Source organism: Crinia signifera, chromosome 1 (genome assembly GCF_055691185.1).
Source record: "Crinia signifera chromosome 1, ASM5569118v1, whole genome shotgun sequence".
NCBI classification, from domain to species: domain Eukaryota; kingdom Metazoa; phylum Chordata; class Amphibia; order Anura; family Myobatrachidae; genus Crinia; species Crinia signifera.
Window position 1 is genome coordinate 67,031,127 of NC_139217.1, and position 25,125 is coordinate 67,056,251.

Here is a 25,125-nt window from a genome sequence, read left to right on the forward strand (position 1 = left end):
CCAGCATGCCAAACGGCGTGATTCGTCCTCTTCAGTTACACTTTGTATTTAGGTAAGCACACTGCACTTTGTTTTTGTTACTGCACTGTTCACCTTGACAAAGGGGTACCTTATGCCCCGAAACGTTGGTATGCTATTTTTGCACTAATATACGTTTTTGAAAATTCAGGCACCTGGGTCCCTGACCAGCTGGGGGAGTGCCAGGTCAACACACACCTTGATATATATATATATATATATATATATATATATATATATATATATATCTATACATATATACATACATACATACACACATACACACACACACACACACACACACAAATACACTACTCAACTTGTCTTTGCTTCTCATCTAATATGATTCAAAGCACTAAATGATACAAACGAAAGAAAAAAAAAACATTCTTCAAAACTTTTTTCTTTGTATATGATGGATTATGTATTTATTGTTCTGTATACATCCGGTCATGCACAACAAGCACTTGATAAATCCTCCTGTTCCTGGGTCACATGATCTGTAGTAGACGCGTGACCTGCTTATAAATCTGTGATGCAGAAATCTACAATTGGGCAGTCGCAAATTGATGGAACATGATCGTTTTAAAAACATCTAAATGGAGACTCGTTTTGGTTAATTGTAGATGTTGCATAGCTCATGTCTGGTTTCATGGAATTGGAGACGGGAAAAAGAGATTAAGTGACAATCGCAAACAGGAAAATCTGAAGAAGCGGCATGACTTTTAGGGTTGAAATATCAGCAAGTACAGCCTAAAGAAAAGGGGAAAAAAGACAAAAAGTTACAATGTGGATGTATGACTGGATTTCCTACACTGCGGAAGTAGCAATTACAGAATTGTTCTTGGCGTCTTTGTTAATGATCGTCTCAATGCTGGTCCAGCTCTGGGGATGTTCTAATACGCTCACTGCAAGTTTGTACAGTTTATCTGTGACATCAGGTGGGATAATTACTGACCCAGTGAAATAGATGAAATCACATGTGCATGACTAAAGAAATCCAGAAAACATGACCTGTTGGGGGTTCTTGGGGACTAGAGATTAGAACCAAGGACATGACCAGGATTTTTTGACAGTATTATTATTCGAATGGTATATACTGCTGTGGTTCGGTTAGTGTCCTAATAGTATAGCTGCATATGGGTCTAGTTCTGGGAATGTTCTACAACATGAGAGCATTTTAATGCATTGCGCCACTAGAACTTAACGCATAAAGCTGGCCATACATTATACCATTATCTGACATACCAACTGTCCAATCTGAATGATTGGAATGAAAGCTTATTAATGTATGGGAGTAAATGACAATCAATCATTTGCTCTCAAAGGTACTTGTGTATTATCACGGTGCCCATCGCATCGCATCGCATGCCACTAATTAAGGCATGCGATGGACCCGATTTCAGCCTTTTCCCGGGGCTGTGTATACAATTTTAATATCGCGTCGCATGCCATTATAATGGCATGCGATGCGATGGACGCGATTTTCCATTGATTCCCATGTTAAATGGGCCCCCCACACCCGATTTTTAATTGTACACCCACCCTCATGGGTTATGAGTATGTGAAATGCCCCCCCATTGTTAACGCCACCCCACTATCAACACCAACCTGAAGCATGGCGAGTACAGCGAGCCCGCGAGGGGTGGCGGTATGCGTCCTACGACCTTTTCATACCCCCACTATCCACGTCGGCGTGGAGTCGACTTTATATAGTGTGGCGAGCGCAGCGAGCTACCGAGCCCAAAGCGCAGTGAGCCCCGCGAGGGGACGAGTATACCTGTGAAGTTATGCGCGTCCCCTCGCGGGGCTCGCCACGCTTCGGGCTCGGTGGCTCGCCACACTTTATAAAATCAACTCCACGCCGACGTGGATAGTGGGGGTATGAAAAGGTCGGAGGACGCGTACCGCTGCTCTCGCCACGCTTCGGGTTGGCGTTCATAGTGGGGTGGCGTTAACAATGGGGGGCATTTCACATACTCATGACCCATGAGGGTGGGTATACAATTAAAAAATCGGATCTGGGGGGGCATTTAACATGGTAATAAGGCATCTGGGTGCCTGAACAATTAAAAAATCGGGTGAAATTTTTCATCGTACAATGCCCTGCGATGGAAATCGGGGGCGCCATGATAATACACAAGTACCCTCTCAAATGCTGGAGAATGGGCAAAATGTTATTGTCCTTTTGCAGTGTTTGAGAACAAATGATTGATTGTCATTTACTCTTAAGCTGGCCATACATTAGAAAGACCTGCTCACAATCATGATTGTGTCCAGATTTACCTTCAACTCCCCAGAAGAATTGGTGGTTTTTGGACACACAATGTACTCACAATTGCGCACAATCTGTCGTACAATCCAGCTGCTGCATACAACCATGGGGTCAGTGCTCGTTGCCAAAAGTAAATGTTTATTGCCATGGGTAATGCTCGTTGCCAAGGGGTTAATGGTTGTTGCTAAGGGGTTAATGCTCATTGCCAAGGGGTTAGTGGTTAATGGGGTCTTGGAGCCTTAGAAGAGATAGACGCTAGAGGTCATATTTAGAGGATCAACCATTCAACCCATGGACCGCACATTGCATGATTGTGTGTACTCGATGTGCACACAATCTGCATGCAATCCATCATACAACTCGTCTTTATACAGTACCAGGTGTTCATGCCAAACAGCCAGACTGGACAGCTGTTCTGGCAGATAATTGTATCGTGTATGCCTAGCTGTCACATTTTGCATGAAGTAGCAGTACTGGTTGCTCAGCGGACTCTTACTTGGGTACCCACTACATGATTAGTCTTGTGATTATGGTGCCTGCAAGACCATTGATGTAGTGTACACACAACTCACTGATTGATGAATTCTCTGGCTGCATGTCTCCATCAGATGTGCTGATACATCTGATGGGGCTATATGATAGGATACAACGTGGCCTGGTTACATTACTCATGCAACAATATATCGTGAAAATGTATATGGAATCCTGCATGGGGTGTGCTCGAGGTCAGGTTTATTAGAGGAATGATCTATGATGGTGGTGGTGACAAGGTACAGTAAAAAATTTTGGAATGACTGAACTTTATGGCCATAGCTGTGTAAGTCATTAATTATAATGAATTAAATTATACAATACGTTATAATGCACCTATATATCAGCACACTGTATCCCTCACATGTTGAGCCGACAATCCACATTCCCTAACACACCACAGGTCATTTGGCCAGAAGCCAAGTAACCAACCAGCCAGTGTCTTTGTAAGAATTAAAATCCAAAAGAACCTACAGGAAAATCATACACAAAAGAGAACATACAAACTCCTTGCAGATAGTGCAGTGTGTGGAATTTAACCCCTTATCCTAGCATTATGAAGCAGTAATGCTGCACACTGTAGCAGCAAGGTCCAATTCCATGTAAAATACTTGCTTTCTGTGGCTGGGCCTGGCTTTGCATTATGACAAGGGCCCCCACGATGTGGAGCAGACCAGCTTTCCATAGTCAGTTGTTAGTTGCTGCCTTTGCAGAGGGAAACACAGGCTGCAGCGCTCATGCTGATTAGTCATTAGGGACGTAGGGCACACAGCCTATTTTATCCATCTCTTTCACACATTAATGGATGAGAAATACACCGACATGACATCTGTTCCTAGTAAATGGCAGTGCCTATACTGTACAACACTTTGGAAAACTTTGGCAATGCAATGAGTTTCCCTAAGCTGGCAATGCACATTGCAGGAGTGATAGCATAACAAGGCGAGTGTGAATTTAGCACATACTACATTTGTATTCTACTCATACTGTGAAATCTCTGATTTGGCTTTGTTCTTATAGTTTCCAAAAACTCCAGCTGGTAGCGTCCCTTTTGGGACTGTTCCTACTACACAGTGGCCTGCATGTGAATGTCATAGTGCTTCAAGTGCAGCTTGGTCTTGTTCTGTGGACTGACCTGGGATCCGGGGCCCTACAGCAGCAGTGAGCAGGACTGTGTCACCCCCCCATCTCCCCTCTGAGGAAGTAGCTGAGAGGACTACATCTACCAGCAGCCCCCACCCCAATGCGAAGATGGATCATAGATCATCGGGAGCAGAGGAGGTCTCTGGAGAGCTGAATATATATTCTTCATGTGCCACAGGGTTTTCAGAGCTGAAAATCCAACAACCACTTAAAAAATGTTTTCATACCATGGGTATCGGAAGCGCACATGCACGCAGTAGCTCCCTAGACCTCACTCCCAACTGAATTAACCCCATAGCAGTTTTATTCATTCATCACCATATAGAAACGACTGCACCTCTGGTGATCCACTTGTGAAACTCCGGAAATTTCCAGGCTCTACTATGGTTATTGGCCTCATTAAAAATGGTGAGCAATCAGCATATAGGGGGGACGGTTGAGCAGTTGGCCCTCTCGTGTAGGCTGAATAATTTGGAGTTAAGTCAGTTGTGAAGATTGTGGACTTTTGGAAGCATCATCCTAAAGTGCCACCCCCTCACGGCAGCAAACCAAGCAGTATTTGTGGCGGAGTCCTTCAAGTCCTTGGCCTCTACAATCTCCAACGCTCTGAAGTGGGATATTGAGGAATTATACTCCATTACAGGTAACATTATTGATGATCTCTTGCATCCTGGTCACAATCTATTTTAACTCCTGCCGTCTAGCAAACATTATAGATCACGGTTTGTTAGAACCTTTAAGGCACAGGAATAGCTTCTTCCCCCAGGCTGTTACCTTGTTAAATATATGAGACAGTCAGACAGGCCAGTGCAGTGGTTCCCAAATGGTTTGAATCATGGCACCCTAGAGTATCAGATTTTTTTCACAGCACCCCTAGGCTAAATGTTTCTTATTGAGAAATTTAGAAAAAAAATGACATTAAGTAAATTGTGTTTATCTGTCATCCTTCGATCCAATTATGTGGTGAGGAACAAGATTCACTTCTGGTTGTCCACATATTTTATGACTGGCAGCCACCAGCTGACCAGGAATAATTTAAATTGTTCCTGGACCTGCAATCCAGGAGACCCTTGTAAGTGCTTTAAGGCACCCTAGGGGGCCCCGGCACACTGTTTGGTAACCACTGGGTTAGGGGGTGTGTAATTATATTGTATTTTACTGTAGATGAATGTTTTTTATGTGACTTTTTATGTGTTCTCTTCAGCGATGTGGATTTATCATAACTAAATTTTGTCTATTTTTATATACTCGCCGATAAAGCTGATTCCGATTCTCTGTAAATATATTTATCTTACTGAAGACTAGCACCTCAAGCTTTGTGAATGACACTAGAAAACTCAAGTATTTCATACTAGTGATTCCACCCACAGACGGATAAGGAAGTGGATTGAATTTTGGCTTTCAGACGTGCTTCAGATACAGATGGTATCATGAGTGTTTAACGGGTATAAAATTTCCACTTGTGGCTAAAAATACCAGCACGTTATAAACCCTGTGCCTACATCGTAAGAGACGTTCATCCAACAGCGACTCCTCCGATCCAGCAATGTGACTCATCAGTTCGTCTGAGTATTAGTAGAAACTCAACATTTTACAACTATTTTTGAAACTCATTTTTAGAATTATTTTTTTTACCTACACTCTGTCTACAATCGCAACAAGTAAAATCTATAAGGAGCCAAAAGGACAACGGAGAGTGTTGTTTCAATAACAGTGGTGGAGACTATAAGAGACCTGTACAATATTATATAACCTGTCAACGGGTGTACTCTATTGCATTCAGCCAAAGGTTCATTTCAATTTGTAGTCAAAGTAGTCAGAGTCTGGGGCGGGCGGCTTACGTTACTTCAGAGGGACATGGGAAGTGTAGGTTACTTCAGTTGGCAATGTGTCAGGAACTATTTTAATCTCCTGTGAGTGTAATTTATCCTTACTTCAGCAGCAGCCAGTGATGTCACCTCCATCAGGTTCATTGCTCGGAAGGCAAACACAGCAGCTGCCAGCACTGGAAGGAGAATGTAGAAAATGTCAACTGCTGACCTACTTATTATCATTGGAAATAATTCATCATTTGTGCACAGTGTTGGGTGGCAGCTGTGACACACATGTATTCACACAATGCCATGCACTAGAAGAATGATATACATTTTTATGAAAGTAAATATTGGATAGTAAAGTCATGTAACTACTGTAGAAGCGCATGTTCTCAAATGTCACCAGCAGACTGGAAACTGCATGAGAATGGTATGGGTAAAACCCGGAACCGGACAGTACCCCGGGCATGCCGGGCCGGACAGACTTAATTTATCAATTTCTGTAATTCTGGCTTGTAGTGTCCGATCCGGGGGGGTGGTCCAGACCACATGGGGAGGGTGTAATCTCCCCTTCCCCATGTCCCTGGTGAAAGCCGTCACAGGCATCCTGCCGGACAAGTTCCCAGAACGCCGGACTGTACATCAAACTCTGCATTCTTAAATCCACTTACTTTGCATTAAAAAACCCAAGGAGAAGAAGAACAAAATTGACACCAACGGGATTAATGTGGAGGCAGAAGATAGGGGAGGAAAAGTCACTTCATATGTTGGCGGGACAGGAGGCCCCTTTAAAAAGGATCTTAGAATTCGGTCAGCATTCCCCTCAACCACTAGACTCGCACCACATTACATCCGGCCCATGGAGTCAATTTACCTTCATTTTAAGAGCAATTTCCTTCTACCTTCTGCTTCACCAATGTCATAGTAGTTATTTTGTATGGTCAACAAACAAAGGTGTACCCACTGGAGAAAACAACATATAAATGGTTCTTCTATACAATATACATTTTAATGGGCTAGGCAGTGTCCTTGGTGTTCTGCTATTTCTAATTGGCTCCCAACAAAATTAACCCTAGAATGTCTGTGTGTGCGTGTACATGTGGTAGGGAATATAGACTGTAAGCTCCACTGGGGCAGGGACTGATGTGAATGTTCAACTATACTCTGTAAAGCCCTGCGGAATATGTATGCGCTATATACGAAACTGTTAATAAATAATAAAATAAATAAAAGACTCAGAGAAAAAGGACCGACCATACTGCAATATATTCTGAAATAAAAAATAACTTTTATTTTCATATATTACACTCACATTTTATGGAGTTCATATAAGCATATAATCCTCATGAAGTGCAAGTCTGGTAAGGTCCTTCTCCATAAACTGCCCTGATATAGGGGTGACTCCTGTTGGATCATTAAGCAGGGTACATTTTCTGCTTAGTGAACGGGTAAACGCCACCATGGTCTGTGACCATCGAATGATTGTGCCACCTTATCGCAAATGAAAGTCAGGCTATGCTGAGTTTTATTTATGAGCGCCTGGATGCAGACGGGGTGGGCAGCTGACGTCCTGCAACGCCCCAACCAGGCTTCGGCATGCCTGCATTCACATGGGGATGCCCGCCGTTCTTTGTGTAAACACCCAGGAAATGCTGGGCGTCCCCATGCATCAGCCCCCTGCCCACACTGCTGTGTGCGAACGCCTTGGCGAGTGGTGAAGCGTTTGCACTGCTGGTCTGCACATGCGTATTTTTGCAGATACACAGATGCACAGAGTCGCAACATTGGTCCCAGGACCGAATTCGGCTCTTTGCGAGCCAACCTGAATCAGGCTCATTGTACAGTAGGTTTAAAAAACAAAACAAAAAAAATGCACTCACACTCAATATGTGAAAAAACACATATAACAAGTATTCTAGTAATGGCTTGGGGACAAGTGATCTCCCTCCAAGATGGTAACAGGGTGCAGGCATATACCCCCCCCCCCCTCCCAGTGACGCCAAACGATCCTCGCTCTCCCAAACTACTATGAAATTGGTGAAAGTAGAAGGTAGAAGGAAATTGTTCTTAAAATTAAGGTCAATTGACTCCATGGGCCGGATGTAATGTGGTGCAAACTCCCCTATCTTCTGCCTCCACATTAATCCCATTGGCGTCAATTTTGTCCTTCTTCTGCTTATGCAAAGTAAGTGGATGTAAGGATTGTAGAACTCTCCTGACAGTGTCGCTGTGCCTGCCAGTGCCATGGTATTCCTAGCTTAAATGCATTTTGGGCTCCAATCAGCCCTCTTTAGAAGCTATTTGTTGACTTTATTTGGAGATTGGTGAAGGCTTACTGTGTTAACCTGGGCTGAAACCCTCTGTTGCACTGTGGAAATCTAACCTTTTGACATATTTTGTAAAGTAATAGGATTTGGAGGGAGATTTACTAAGCCGTGGAAAGAGATAAAGTGTATTGAGATAAACCACCAACCAGGAGATGAGATGATCGGTTGGTACTTTATCTCTCCCCACTTTATCAGTAAGGCTTAGTACATCTCCTGGTTCTCTTCTATGAAGTACTGTAAAAAGATCTCAAAGTGCATGTATTTACAAAGAAAGTAATAATTTGCATAATTTATTTTCATTTAACGTGTTACACAATTAAAATGTGCGCTTTTACATCTTGCTGACATCAATAGTAAAACATTCTGTGCTGTGTGTTCCTGGCTGGAAGCTGCAGTGCTGGTTCTGTGTCACAATAGATGTGACTGTACTGTGTGTGTTCCTGGCTGGAAGCTGCAGTGCTGTTTCTGTGTCACAATAGATGTGACTGCACTGTGTGTGTTCCTGGCTGGAAGCTGCAGTGATGGTTCGGTACTTGTTTCCTAGCACGGTGCCCATCGCATTGCATACCATAAGGCATACTATGGTATGGTATGCGATGCAATGTTAGCCGATGTTATACAATTTTAAAATGTATACCATCGAATTGTATGCCATTGTATGGCATATACAATGGTATATGATTTTAAATTGTATAAGCACCCTAATGGGTGTTTTCAATGTTAAATGTGCCCCCTATCTCTTATATATTTGGCTACATCTGTCACTCAAATTGTGTGAGTGTGTGTATAACGCTGGGTGGAGCCTCTGACTCACATGACTGACTCACATGACAGAGAAGCAGCCCAGTGAGCCCACAGACAGTGCCAGACACCCTCTGCCTCCCCATGTTGCCCAGCACTGCTACTCCACAGCCACCAGGTGAGCTCGCCCCCCTCCCGCGATTTGCGTCAAAAACACACACCCACACACACACACACCCCCACACCCCCCGCGCGATTCGCGTCAAAAACACCCCCTCGCCCGCGACCCCTCCCGCGATTCGCGTCAAAAACACCCCCCCGCAATTCGCGGCAAACACCCCCCTCGCGACCCCCCCTCCCGTGATTCGCGGCAAAAACACCCCCCCCGCGCACGATTCACGTCAAAAAGGAAACCCCCCCCCGCGACCCCCCTTGCGCTATTTGCAATTTTTTTCTTGTGGCGATTCGCGTCACACCCCCCTGCAACCCCCCTCCCGCGATTCGTGGCACCCCCCGGGAAACCCACCCTGCGACCCCCCCTCCCACAATTCGTGGCAACCCCCCACCAGAACCCCCGTGAACCCCGCCCTCCCGCGATTCGCGGCAGCCACCCCCCCCGCGACCCCCCTCCCACAATTAGCGGCACCCCCCCCGCGATTCGCGGCATCCCCAGGATTAAATGGCACATGCAAAACTCTGACATAGCTATGGTCGACAATGAAAAAGGTTGACATGAGTTTTTGAAGATTTATTTTTCATTTTTTTAATATTTTCATATTCATTCTCATGTGTCGACATAGACACCAATGAAGTGCCACACATGTCAACATTTACATGTGTTGACCTTTCTGTGTTTCTTTTGGCGATTCGCATCACACCCCCACCCCCCCCCGCAACCCCCACTCCTGCGATTCACAGCACACCCACACACACACACACCCCCGCGACCCCCCTCCCGCGATTCTCGGCACCCCACCCCGTGACCCCCCCTCCCACGATTCACGGCACACCCCCTGCGACCCCCCTCCCACGATTCGCCGCAACCCCGCCCCCGCAACCCCCCCCATCCCGAGATTTGCGGCAACCCACCCCCCCGCCACCCCCCCCTCCCGCGATTCTCTGCAACCCCTCCCCTCCCACGATTCGCAGCACCCCCGAGCCCCCCCCCTCCCGCAATTCGCGGCACCCCCCGCAATTCGGGGACACTCAAGTTGCAATACAGGGCATCTTTCATACAATTCTAACCATATTTCTCATATACAAACGTTCACATATTAAGGGGGTGCAGCCCCTACGACGGTGTGAAGAGCGCCCGTAGGGCGCGATGAATCACGTAGTAAGATAAATAATTGTATAAGCACCGTAATTGGTGCTTACAATGTTAAAAGCACCCCCACGCCACCCGTACTATCAACGCCAACCCGAAGCGCGGCATACTCCTCTCTCTCACTCCGCTTTCAGCACAGAGTTGTTGGAGGGTATTCTAAGGTCACACAGGTTTACCCAACATACTGTGAGCTAACTTCCTTCTATCATTAGTCTGCTACCCCTTTTATCCTGATAAGCCAGGTCGCACCCAGGATTTTAGACCCGCCTCCAAGCCGGCTGTGACCCCTTTAGACTCGCCTCCCGACATGGCACAATGCTGTTTTTTTTTTTACATCACCAGGGGTGGGGTCTAGGCCAGCGCTGGGAGAGGAGAGCATCTCTCAGCGCTGCTTCTCCATTAAAGTGAACAAGTCCCGGGTTACCGGTTTGCACTGGCCCACTACCCGTGTCTTCCCAGTGTTCTACCCTGGTCAGAAAGGACCCCGGGTTTTTTCAGTGCCCCGTTTACATCGACTCTAGCCAGGATTTTGGCCTCGGTTTAAAACGGATGGCTGTAGACCAACATTGTGTCTGGGGTGCAGACCGGACAATTACAGCCTTAGGGTGTTCTCAAAGATGTAGACAAAAACAGAGATGGGGAAGTAGAGACTGAATGGGATAAGATAGGGGGCAAGACAAGGGCATGATAAGAGAGAAAAGGAAAATAAAATCTGCCAATGCGTGGCACAGGAGCTAGTATTCCAGGGAAGGACAGGTCCGTAATACTAGTATAATTATATTCACCAATCACCTAAATACTATATCTGATTTAGTCAATGTAATTAGCGCAAGATGCCGAGAGTGATGTTCTATAACAAGACCACAAATGCCAACTTTTCATGTATTTGGCTCTTTATGTAGCGTATGTACTCCCACCAACCCAATTAAAAACAAAAAGATTCCGTGGGACCACATTGAGCTGTGTGGCCATAATCCTGATTAACCTTCAACTCTAGCCATTGAGGTCACTCTCTGCAACCTAACTGGCTCTGATCAGGACAGGCTTCCAGGTGGGAGGTGCTGGTTTGGATGCCCAGACCCAAGCCTTGGGAATGAGACCTTAATCATAAAACAGGTGGCATGGAGCGGAAGAGACAGGTTAGTAATGGCGTGGTAATGCTAATGTAATGCAAGAGACTGCATGCTCAGCATTATCCGTCTGAGGCTCCAACAATGATGCAGTGTAACAGACAATCATTGCTCCCGAAATACGTAATGTTTGTAGAACACACACAGAGAGAGCAAACAGCCTGCTGATAAAATACCATACCGAAGACACCGGCTACCATCTGTGGGGATGATTCATGTATCCTGACACTGCATGCACTGAGTCATGAGGCCAAGTGGCAAAGTTATACATCACGGAGATATGGCAGCTTTCTCATCAAATGCTACAAAAAAGTCTAATACTGTGATGGCACTGGTCCGAATATAATGGGTACTAAAACAAATCACTCTTTGAAAATAAACTTAAATGAAAAATGAGGCATCTGTATATTAACACTTCAGATGCTGATTTTTTTTAGAACCAGGAATAGTTTCCTATAAATGCTGTACTAAAAATCTGGACATGTCTGGGATGTTTAATACGGGTACTAATAACCCGGCCCAGGCTTGCTGGAGGAACCCAGCAGGGAGCCCTGGTCAGACCCTCCCTTCCCTCCCAGGCAGCAGCAGGAGCAAACACCTCTATAGTATGTGACAGCAAGCTCAGCATGAACGTTTCACTGACATGCTGTAGGTGTGTGCTGCTGCTGAGGGGGTGGGATAATATAACGCCCCCCCCCCCCCCCCCCCAGACTTTAGAGGCGGTTTACCCCCTTTTTATCATTTTATATATATAAAATTGGAAATGGTCTTTGACCACCAACCTGAGGCACCCTTGCAAGAGTGCCGAGGTACTCCTGGCACACAGTCACCATCCGTGGATTTACCACGGATGGTGACCTAAAGCATTTGCTATCGGTGAGGACCTACACACATTGTACTACAGGTCTTATCCCTTCCATTAAGAAGATTTCTGGATAAAGCATCATACAACAGATATCTGCAGTTATAGTCCACTGCAGAATGTAGAATGCTGTGTACCATCATTTACAGTTTATCTTACCAGCCAGAATCTCCAGAGAGTTGTAGCCGATTATCCTATCCCATAATAACAGGAGCTGATCAGTAGCCAGATAGCCAGAAAAAGCTCGAACCATCCACTTAAACGATATGCGCAACCTAAACCACAACGGAGAAAAGGGATTAACTTCATGTCTCTACAGTTCAGTATTTACTATGTTCTTTCATAAAACGTAACAAATACAGTATGTGCAAATAAACTGCCTGGGCCACATCACAGGCGTCCCAGGCTACACCACGTCCCAGGCACCCCATCCAAGGTGCCCCAGCAAGCACCATATCCCAGATGCCCAAGCCTACATCACGTCACAGGGGCCCCAGCCAACAACACGTCACAGGCACCCCATCCAAGGCATCCCAGCAAGCACCATATCCCAGACGCCCAAGCCTACGTCACGTCACAGGCGCCCCAGCTTACAACACGTCACGTGTTTTTCTGTATTAAAAAACAAAGCCTATTATACTACTTCATGCAAATATGAGTACACATTCAACTAATTCTGGGAATCCCACATATGCAAGCACTGCCCACCAATTTACAGATGCACCAGCCCCATGTTAGTTACTGGAGATATGTTAGAAACAGGCTTTCCTACCTTGTATGTACAACCCAGAATAACTGGGCTTTAGATACACACCCCAGACACTCCTATGAGGAACACATGCACAGGAAACTCCTGTAACTTGCACACACACACACACACACACACCCAACACTCCCATATAAAGGCATACACCCTGACATCAGGGCAGCTGAGAGGAATGCCGGGCCCCAGTAAAATTTTGGGGGCATGGCCTAAGTATGGGAGGTGTGACCACCTCATGCTCTTAGGCCACGCCCCCAAAATGTTTAGAGGGGTGAAAGAAAACTCTAAACTCAGCAGCAGCACACATCTACAGCATGTGCTGTGCTGACAGCAGGCTCAGCCTGCTGTCAGCACAGCACATGCTGTATGTGTGCTGCTGCTGCCGGGAGGGACGGGGGGGGGGGGGGGGTCGGACCAGGGCCCCTGGTAATTAGTACCTGCTTCCCCCCTCTCGGCTGCCCTGCCTGACACTCATATAAGGCACACCCCCCCTGACACTCCCATAAGGCACACACCCCCCGACACTCCCATAAGGCACACACCCCCCCTGACACTCCCATAAGGCACACACACCCCTGACACTCCCATAAGGCACACACACCCCTGACCCTCCCATAAGAAATTCCGTACTGATTTAAGAAGAGGATTCTTCTCCATTAGAGCAGTAATATTCTGGAATTCATTACCGGGGGTGTGTGTGTGTGTGTGGGGGGGGGGGGGGGGGGGGTGTGGTTAGTTACAGCAACTACTGTTAATAAGTTAAATCAAAACTGGATACATTTTGGCCTTTAAGGGAATCCTATAGATATGACTTACTAAAGTCAGTAGTTACCAGTCAGATAGGTTGAACTCGATGGACTAACGTCTTTTTTCAGCCTTACTTACTATGTTACTCCCTGACACTCCCATAAGGCACACGCACCCCTGACACTCCCATAAGGCACACGCACCCCTGACACTCCCATAAGGCACACAGCCACCTGACACTCCCATAAGGCACACAGCCACTTGACACTCCCATAAGGCACACAGCCACCTGACACTCCCATAAGGCACACACACCCCTGACACTCCCATAAGGCACACAGCCACCTGACACTCCAATAAGGCACACAGCCACCTGACACTCCCATAAGGCAGACGCACCCCTGACACTCCCATAAGGCACACAGCCACCTGACACTCCCATAAGGCACATGCACCCCTGACACTCCCATAAGGCACACGCACCCCTGACACTCCCATAAGGCACACAGCCACCTGCCACTGAACAACATTGGATTATAGGGAATTCAATGTTACGCTGTGCAAATCACACTACAGAAGATGACCCAAATCATATGGAGGATACCAAGAAAACATGACATACGGTTGTGCCCCAATCTCGCGGAGATGATAGAAGAGCTGCGGATGGTGTGTCTGAAGAAGAGTCTCAAACAGAAGACAGAGTGACATTATTCCCTACAGAGACATAAGTGACGGAACAAGATTATCATTACACTGTCTGCGATAAAACAGGTGAAATCATAGGACACATTCTGCTCTGCAACACCCAAAAGGAACCCAAAATTGGTTTACTAAATCCACATCAGAAAGGAAGAAAACTCTGGAAATAGCTCCCTAATATAACAGCTCCCCCTCCATTGCTATATGGGGGTTTGCACCACTATGGGACTGATTACTGATGTACCCTAATGCTGCTGTAGTAAATATGCAAATATCACAGCCTCCTGGATTTGTATTGAGACGCCCATCAGCATCTTTGCAGATCCCAGCAGCTGCGTTCCACTACACAGTGTATGTTGCAAGTCAGGTCTTCAGCAAGGTTCTAAGTAGACCTATAGTAACGCAGCATGGCATTGATTAAGTCTCTCCATGTTTACTTACCGATATATGGGAAGAGATGGAATGTAGCCTGAAGAAAAAGCGCACGTACATCTCACGGAACATCTGGTACAATTTGGAGGGCTCGTGATACAAGAAGCATAAGGGGGCAACTGAAAGCACAGCAATTAGCATGGTTATAATTAATTGCTAACATATTAAATACTAGTTAAAAGCCCATCAAAATAACCGCTGCTCATACGCTCCACCCCACCCCCAGTCCCTATCTGCTCCAATCACGGTCTTCACAGCTACCTCACTCAATATCGAGCAAGTTTGAGATCGATCAGTGTCCATTGTTTTCACTTTAGAAATTTGGTCCGTCGAGTGGCCTCTAGTGGTCACTGGCAGTACTTCACCTCATAGCGGTGAGGAGAGTTTGCCTTTTAAATATATAGACTTACTCATCCTCTAAAATAAAACTTTAGTTCAGGCATAAGGAAACTATGGCTTTCATTCTGATTGACCCGCAAAGCTGTGAAATTCGCAGCTTTGCGGGTCATCTAAATGCTGCACGCACGAAGATCCACCCGCCGCACACACCGCAAATCTCCAGCACGTATGTGAATGGATGTTTTGCATAAACATTCATTAGCAGATTGCGTGCGGGGCAGAAATCATCCAATGGTCACCGACCATCGAATGATTTCTATAGCGCTCGTAAATCTAAGGCACTTTCTGGTGTCTTAGATCTACAGCGCCCCTGTACCGGAAGATGGTGGGCAACTAACATCCGCTGACTGCAGCTGCCCCGCACCCGAGTAATGGTCACATTAGCATGGGAACGCCCAGCATTAGCATGGGAACGCCCATGAAATGCTTGGCGTTCCCATGGGCGCTACCCATCCATGGTTCCCCCCGCCCCCCGCCTGCACTGCTCCATGTGAATGTGCCGGAAAATAATCAATTCGCCATGCCCGCTTGCAAACGGAGCCTGCACATGTGCATAACTGCATAACTGCTCAGTCCCAAACCATCACTCCCCTGTGAACGCAGAATGAGGGTCTATGTGTATAATTCTACAGCATACAATGAACAGAAAGATAAATACTTTAGTGATGGGAATATTGTACATACAGGTGCAGTATGTACATTTAGGGCTTGTACACACAGGAGTGGAAAAACCGTGTGCACTGAACAATGGGCAGAACCTTGTACTTTGTCCTAGCATTAAACAACAATGTAAAGTCATTTATTATGGCGTTTCCCAGCTTCCTTCCCACATAGTGTACTATACATGTATGTGTGCTGCACCATGGAGCATCCACCTGACCCATTCCATCCAGCTCCTTCATCACCTCGGACCTCAGAACTGCATTACTACCCACACTGCTGTGTTATGGGGTTAATGAATCAGGCCCTACTTTTGGAAGTAGGCTTATTAGTAAACGGACTGCACACATACAGTGGATGATACAATTTTGTGTGTCCAAATATGTTTTATCCTATCAAAGAGGGAGTGTGGGCAGGTCTAGGATGTCATGCTGTAGTTGGGAACATTTTAGATGATCAGGATATCTTTATGGGGCTCCTCGTGACCTGCTGGGCCCTAGGCACATGCCTAGGTTGCCTTTTGGACAATCTGCCTCTGCTCATGACTGGGGAGCATTGTGCCACTAGCAGCGGCTATCCCACGTAAATTGCTGGTCGGCGGATGTAGGATAAGGGTCACTGTTGGTATGCCGTGCAAATATTGCTTTACAGGCCACAATTACCAGCCAAGCCCTGCTCCTATGCATGGCCAATGGTGACATTTACTATATGGTCAAACTGGAAGTCCCTATGCTGTAAAGTAGGATCAAATTGCAGTCTGGCAAAACATATGTATCCCAATTAGTATAGCGCCTTGCTCGCCATGCATCGGGCCTGGTACCTCGCTTTGCTGCCGCTGTGCTTGGCACACTTTACTGTTACCAATTGGAGACTACATGCATTGCAAAGCATGAAAAATTAGACAAAATTTAAACAACCGTCGACCATTACCATGTCGACCGTTTGGCTGTGTCAAACTTTAGTCAATGTCAACTTAGTGCATGTCTACATAGAGTATTGAATGTCGACCTAGACACTTATCTCCCAGATACCGCAAAGGTTATCATCATAATGTAACGGAGTGCTGCACTGAATCATCTGTCCAGCCAGAATACCAGAACACGACCACACAACCCGGGTGCGGGTCGCGATAAGATCGGTACCACTCACGGTGCACATTGTGAGCGGGTTGTGCGCTCCGTGTCATCCTGAGCGGGTCGGACGAGACACTGACAATCCGCTCACGATGTGCATCGTGAGCGGGTCGTCCTGGTGTGTACCCCGCATAAAGAAGTTATACCTGCATCCACTTGAGTGGACATCATGCACCTGGCATCTAAACTATTTGCACTATTATCATGGAACAGTATTCAACCCGTGAATGTTTTTTTTTTTCATCCAGAAACAAAAACATCCTCAGTATTTATAACACAAATATGTTTATTTACTTCACACCTTCAGCTTTTTCATTAACTAAATTTTACAGATTCTTAAATAAAGGGTGGCGCTTTAATAGCCCACATATTGGGCGTTGTGATTCTCCAAGTCCTATTATGCGGGCCAGCCTTGCTGGGACTTATAGTTCCACAACATTACACAATAGTTTCTTCTATTTTTTTTTTTTTTTTAGCATTTATCTTCTATTTTTTACCATTTATCAGTCCGATGCCCACTGCCGAAGGGGCATCGGGGACAGCCCTGGGCTAAAGCATCAGCAGGGGTCACTCTGGAGGGGGGGGACCCCCCTCCTCCAGGGTCCCTGCACAGGTTAATGCTATGGACAGCGGAATTTATGTAAAACATTTCCTTCCCCCAGCTGTGGCATCACCCTGTTGGCTGTTTGGGCCCGGTGCTGGTTGCCAAAATACGGGGGACCCCTAGTCATTTTGTCCCACGTATATTGGGAACCAGGACCGGCCCTTGAGCCTGGTGCTGTTTTTAGAAAACCTGGGGATATTTTTAGTCCCCTGAATTTCTAAAACCAGGACCGGTTCTTTGAGCTCGGGGCTAGCTATTAATGTTACCTTTTACACATTTTTTGGTACTTGTGTATTATCACGGCGCCCATCGCATCGCATACCACTAATTAAGGTATGCGATGGGACCCGATTTAAGGGTTTTAAGGGCTGACTGTACAATTTTAATATCGCATCGCATGCCATTATAATGGCCAGCGCAGCGAGCCCCATGAGGGGACGCGGAATACATGTGAAGTAATCCGTGTCCGCTCGCCACGCTTCGGGGGCTCGCTGCGCTCGCCACACTATATAAAATCTACTCCACGCCGACGTGGATAGTGGGAGTATGAAAAGGTCGGAGGACGCGTACTGCCGCCCCTGTCGCGCTCGCCACGCTTCGGGTTGGCGTTGATAGTGGGGTGGCGTTAAAAATGGGGGGGGGGGGGCATTTAACATAGTAATCACCCATCAGGGTGGCTGTAGAATTAAAAAATCGGGTCTGCGACCGATACAATGCCTTACGATGGAAATCGTGATAATACACAAGTACCCTTTTTTTTTTTTACATAACCATGCACAGAGTGCATGTAAATTTCGGGCGTTTTTTGCCTAAAAATCGCGAAAGTCAAAATATCTCATCCCATTAAATGTCACCCCAGATGTCTAAACTGCAATACAGTATATGGCTATTATATGAGGAAAATATTTAGGTCAGGCCAATATGCCAGGATAAGCCTCGCACACTATTTGGATATTTTTATTGCAGGACGTCCGTTGAAGTGGACATATGCTTTAACACCCACTTGCAGATTGCAGTCAATGAACCTCATTCATTGTTGGACTTTTTTGCATTCAAAAATATTCAGCGGAGGCCCCTCAGTACATGTCGGCATCATAGATACCAGTGCTGAACTTGGAGGCCGACTCCTCACCTATCTGAGTGGGTGACCAAAGTCCTCTGCCAGAGGCAGGAAGGGACCCTAGTCTCAGCACCATTCTGTTTTTGCCAGGCATGTGGCCATTTTGCACCTTGGGCTCCCTGCCATTTTTCATAGTCTTTCAATGTGTGATATGAATGGGCTTTCATATAGTACAGTCAGATAAATATTAGGTACTTATGTATTATCTGGGCTCCCATGTTAAATGCACCCCATTTTTTCATAACCCTACTATCCAACTACGCATGGAGTTGATTTTATATAGTGTGGCGAGCGCAGCGAGCCACCGTGCCGGAAGCGTGGTGAGCGCAGTGAGCCCCGCGAGGGGACGCGTCTCATAAGAAAAACGGGAGCCCAGATATTACATAAGTACCAAATATTATTGTAATTCTAACCTATCGAAATAAATGGAGACACAAACTTTTTTTCATTTAGCAACTTCTACCACTTCGATGACTACCTCTATTAGGTTGGGTCGATGTATGTGGGCCATAGTGTGTGTGGGTTGTTGTTTTTTAAGGAAATTCCCAGCTGCACCTATGTCACACAATGACAGGAAATAAGTAGTTAGATGTAACTTTATTTACTGCACTGTAACCCGACATAATGCAGAGAGAACGTGTTCAGGTTAATGCCAGTCTCACATACAGGAGCTATACAGGAAGAGTGTTCGCTCTTACATAAATACTACTGTTGCCAAGGTTCGACGTATGGTTGTCTGGGCAGGAAGGGATCATAATTAAAATTCCATACTAACCCACACTAAAAATAAAATATTTATATTTTTCCAGTAAATGTCATTACTATGATCTATATGTCTATTAAACAGGTTTCTCTTTATATTACATTTTCAAGTACGTTGGTTGTGCTATAGACATGGTCGTGCATTATTACACAGAACAAGTGTACAATGAATATCTGGTGTCAAAAATGCAATAAATATATTTCACTTAAATCATTAGATTTATCACAAACCTAGATATCGTATGCAGTCATAATTCACAATGCCGACATTTTGTATTACACATGACAGAAACTACTAGGAAAATGTGCAGACATGTGCACTGCCACTGGAAAACTAATAATTACCATTTGTCAGTGATCCTGTCACATAATGTACAAATACATTAACATGCTACACTTCAAGTCACAACTATTTACTGAGTTGAATGCAGGATTTATGGACTTCAAAATGGCTGACATGTTGTCCAATAATGGGTGCTTCTGTGGCAGAAAGGGTTCAAATTTGGTTGAATCAGGGCTTACTTTGTCCTGATTAATTATTGGTACCTAACCCTCTTGTATTTTTAAAATATTTTTCTATTAAATGATTAATAATAATAAAAATAATAATTGCAATAACAACAACAACAACAACAGTAACAACAACATAAATTGCATGCCAAATGGTGAGTAATATAACAATCTCAGAGAGTTATGCATGTGGAGGTTGACCTGTCATTTTACGGACAATACAGTATGTAGTGTGACAAGCAACACTTCTCATTAGCAGAAAAAAAGACAAGACAATGAGTCATACGACAACACAATGAGGTATAATAAGCTGCGTTACATAGTCAATGCTGTGGCTTCATCTTATTTTTGATAACAAAAGACTGTAGCTATATGACAGTAATATTTGCTATCGGTGTAAACCCATGCCCATTTTTTTTATTGTTTCAAATTGTGAAAAGTAATTGTCATGAGGCGTGCTAAACAACAAATATATTTACGTGTTATGTAGTTAAATAGGCGCAGCTATGCAGAAATAAGCAGCAAGCCGCAGTACTGGTCTGTGCCATAAAATAAAAAAAAGATTAAACTGGGACTTGACAGAAACACTTTCATGCAAAAGTCTCTGCAAGGTCTGTAATATTGTATACGCTCTCTACTCTGCTCCTCATTGGCTGCGGTTGCATCCCTCTCTGCTCCTCTCCCCCCTTTCTTCCATTTTGTCCTTTTGCTATATTGCTGTGTTCCTGCCCCTTTCACTTCTAGTCTGTACAACTAGGTGTACCCTATTTTTTGTTCCTATTTATTTACACGATTACATAAAATTGCATATTACAACTGAGTGTGGATCGTATTGTCGACCTGACTTAGGTCGGCAGTCATTGGGTCGACAGGCAACTAGGTTGACAGGGCTCTAGTTCGACATGGGTTAAGGTCGACAGGTGTCTAGGTCGACATGGGACAAGGTCGACATGGGTTTAGGTCGACAAATGCGTTAAGTCAGGGGTCTTCAACCTGTGGCTCTCCAGATGTTGTAAATCTACATGTCCCAGCATGCATTGCCACATTTTTTCCTAGAGCATGCCAAAACTGTCAAGGCATGCTGGGACATGTAGTTCCACAACATCTGGAGGGCCACAGGTTGAAGACCTGTGCGTTAAGTCGATATGGGTTTTTTCACAGTTTTTTTACCAGAATGTCGACACAGTCAGAAGTGAACCGCAGTCCCTTGGCATAGCTCGCTATGCTTCAGGCACGGTGCCTCACTGCACTCGGCACACTATTTTATTCTCCCACCACGCGCTAGTAGATGGTAGGGCATGAAATACCGCCTGTTGGCACATGTCGGCTCAAGAAACAGTGAAAAAAAAACATGTCGACCTCGCGACCTGTCGACCTAACCCATGTCGACCTAACACCACGTCAACCTTTATCCATGTCGACCTTGTTGCCTGTCGAACCAACTTTGTCGACCCAATGACTGTCAACCTAAGTCGGGTCGACAATACGACCGTATCCCATTACGACTGTATACTCATTTGCTTTGCATATAAAACTTTCACACCTGTTCTGTTGTTATTATATCCATGATGAGAAGAAAAGTATATACCATTGTTAATTTGCAATGGAAGCAGAACTTCTACTCAGTAGAACACTAAGCTCACACAGTAATAAGAAAACAACTGAATGTGCCCCTTGTGATCCAGTCATTTGGTTATAGCCCTGAATAACCGCATCAGTGCCATCTTTGCTGTGGCCATATGAGCCACTGACCTCTCCGCGTATCACCACATAAAACCTTTATGCTGCCCATACACTTATGCGATTCAATGCGATGTATAGAGAGAGTTACATTTCGGTGGGGTGTGTTGAAACTGAAATCTAAATTGCAGTGTAAAAATAAAGCAGCCAGTATTTACCCTGCACAGAAACAAAATAACTCAGACATATCTAACTCTCTCTATACAAGTTACATCTGCCCCACCTGCAGTCATACCTCCCAACAGTCCCGATTTTAATCGGGACAGTCCCGATTGTCAGGGCCTGTCCCGATGTCCCACCCGCGGGCGGCAGTGTCCCGCGGTGTGGGGGGGCTGTTGGGAGTCCCCCTGTCAGCTGCTAAGCAGCGGGGAATAAACGCTGTGCGCATGCGCACAGTGTCTATTCCCGCAGCCAGGGGACTGCTGCAAAATGGGGCGTGGCCTCGCGGAAGAGCCGCGAGTATAGGCCAGGCCCCCAAATTAGGCCACGCCCCCCGAAAATTTCGACGCCTGCACAAATTAAAAAGTTGGGAGGTATGTGCAGTGCACATGGTTTTGCTCATTTTGAGAACAAATTTGTACTGCGATCCGATCTGAATAAGGGCCAGTGTTTAAACTTTTTCAGATTCTGCTAGCGCTCCTTCACAGTGCTAAGCTACTCCGATAGATGCCACTAGCGGTTCCTCCGGCCCCTTTTCCCCAAAAGCGCAGATGAGGAAAGCGCTCGCTCCGCCCCTCACCCGTGGATTGCTTTCTAGCAAGTAAAAAAACACATGCGATTGCTCCTGCAATTCCATAGATATTAGCTATTATGTGCAGCACATACTATCTATCGACACGACATTATAAACTGGGCCGCACATCGCGTCGCATGGTCCCGAAAAATGTGCATACAATTATTTGATTTATCGAACAGATGTGGTCAAAATCGAATGATTGTATGCAATATCTCATATGTGTATGGGTGATTGGCTTAGTTATAACTTACCATACATTGAGAATCCATGGAACGGTATCACTCCTGAAAAATATAAAATGGATGACTCATTAGGACTATCCACTTGAAAAATATCAAGCTGGACATGTAGATTATATACTATTCATACATCCACTGCCATTATTATATGACACTGCACATGTCAAATGCAAATCATCACAAATGAACAAAGGATCAGAATAATAAAAAAAATACTACAGTATGTGCTGCCGTAAGAATCCCCACATCTGATAGGCTGGCAGCAGTGGACTGGCCCACTACTGCCTAGGCCCCACCCCTTACTCTAGGATCAGGTGCCGTAATAGTGCACTTGAATTCTACATTATGTGTAAGTTATATTATACTGCACAGGACAATAACGTATTTTGTACAGTGCATTGCTCTTATTAGTATGGTACATTGTCTGTCATGCATGCACTAGTAGTAATTATATGGTTAGCCTTGCCCCTAAGCAGGGGCCTTACAGATGCCTTTCCCCAATGGACCATTCATGCCCCAGTCCTACACTGTATGCTGCAGACTGGTCTATGCCCTACTATGTACCCTACACAGAAAAAAATAAATAGAAGAAAGGTACAAAAACTGTAGACAAAAGCACCTTATAAGCATGAAGGGTCGTAAATGGTAACTAACTGAAAACTTTATTCAAAATACAAAGTTTCATTATTAACACAGTCATCTATGCAATGCCAAGTTATGCTATATTGCATGCAAGGATATGTAACTGTAAGCAGGCTTAACAGAAAAAAAAAAAGTCACGTGAACTCTCGATGACTCACATGGGAGAGAAAATTACTACGTTCAAGAACATGTCTGATTTCTAACATATTTGGGCGTATAAATATTTCATCATCCTTTAACCGCTTAAATTACAATTTCCTTTCAATTTAGTCTAAAACACTTTCATATTTTAGTGAAAAACTGCCTGGATGTATCTCATTTACAGTGGTCCCCATAATAACAAAGTCCCACACCTAAGTGGCAGAAATCTTTATGTATAAATCATCCCCACAGGGCCAAAAAAGTGTATGATAACAGCCACTCCCACACAGACTGCGCAGCAGAGCGGGTCACTGAGGGATTGATGTCATCAGTCCCCATGCTGATCTCAGCACCCAGAGTGTAGATACCAGCAACAGTTCCCTTCTTTGCACTTACATTTAGCAGAACTGCCCAATGCGTGCATTCCACAATGATGTTTATCCAAGTACTGTAACTACAGTTTGCACCTGCTATACCAAAACGCATGGATTAGTAACGGCAATGGCCTAGCTTCTAGTAAACCTGAACCATTTGGGCTAGGCTAAATCATAGCTGCCTACCCTCCTGCATTCTGCAGGAGACTCCCTGAAATAGTAGCAATCTCCCTCATTAGTCTAGCAATCTCCCTCATTTCACCTGACCCACATTACACTGTTACATTTTGGGGGGAAAAAAAGGAATGAGAGTTAGATAAATTTACATTGAATCATCAGCACCATTTCCCAGCACTTTACTAAGTATAGTAGCTCTTACTAACTGCTTTGGGGATCATCTACATTTGGATATAAGTCATTTTAAAAGGTTCCTCTCAGATGTAGCAGTACACACCCATGCTTCTAGGTGCCACTTTCACAATCTCTTTCCCCAATCTCTCGATATATGGAACTAGCCACGCCCTTTAAGTGGAGCATGACACACCCCCTCAATGGGGCGCTGTACAAAATTCTACTACCAACTATAATCTCCCTGAAACTATTTTTCAAAAGTAGGCAAGTATGGTCTAAATTGAACCAGAAGTGTAGGTAGAACACATTAAGGCAATATAATCAGCGTATGAATGCGGTTTTAAAGCAATTTTGGTGGATTTACAAATCAGTATTTCTACTTTGCATCAAATACAGTAAAAATTGAGAAGATGCAGCATTGTGCAAGAAATAACCAAGAACCCACAGAAAATATCAAAGAATCTAAAGCAGGAACAAGCAACAGGGTTTGTACAGAGACAAAAAAAAGAAATGTCACTGTGTGGTGCACCTAAGAATTGACACAATAATATGTAACTTTTAATTGGATAACTCTAAAATTGGTAGCGAAATAATGGACACACAATACACAAAAACATATATGACACAGACAGGTGTTTTAAAAAGGGTACTGATACCCTCACAACGCTGGGCCCCCAATCCCAATGAAATTTATGAGAATGCTTTTATTTGTGTACACATAAAATGCTTTGATGTTTTAGCAGTAACTTAGTACCTAGGACGTTCTCCTTAATTAGTGGAGAATTGACGGGTATGATACCCGGTCTGATAGGTACTCACGGCTGTTGTGCGAGTGATAGTATATGGATCAACTCACACAATTTTTACAGTTTGAGTGCTGGTTAATCTCGAATGCACTCTGAATT

General features: G+C 44.9%; 1 protein-coding gene across 1 annotated transcript in view; it reads right to left on the reverse strand.

The window, feature by feature from the left end:
* Positions 1–407: 407 nt before the first annotated feature.
* The window catches only part of TBC1D19 (TBC1 domain family member 19), a 135,378-nt gene continuing 110,660 nt past the window's right edge, over positions 408–25,125 (reverse strand). The window contains exons 16-21 of the mRNA XM_083159365.1: positions 22,725–22,757; positions 14,819–14,928; positions 14,301–14,392; positions 12,328–12,443; positions 5,902–5,972; positions 408–771 (exon numbers count right to left, since the gene is read on the reverse strand). Of these exons, the coding sequence (XP_083015491.1) occupies positions 697–771; positions 5,902–5,972; positions 12,328–12,443; positions 14,301–14,392; positions 14,819–14,928; positions 22,725–22,757 (497 nt within the window). The 3' untranslated portion in view covers positions 408–696. The remainder of the gene's footprint in view (positions 772–5,901; positions 5,973–12,327; positions 12,444–14,300; positions 14,393–14,818; positions 14,929–22,724; positions 22,758–25,125) is intronic.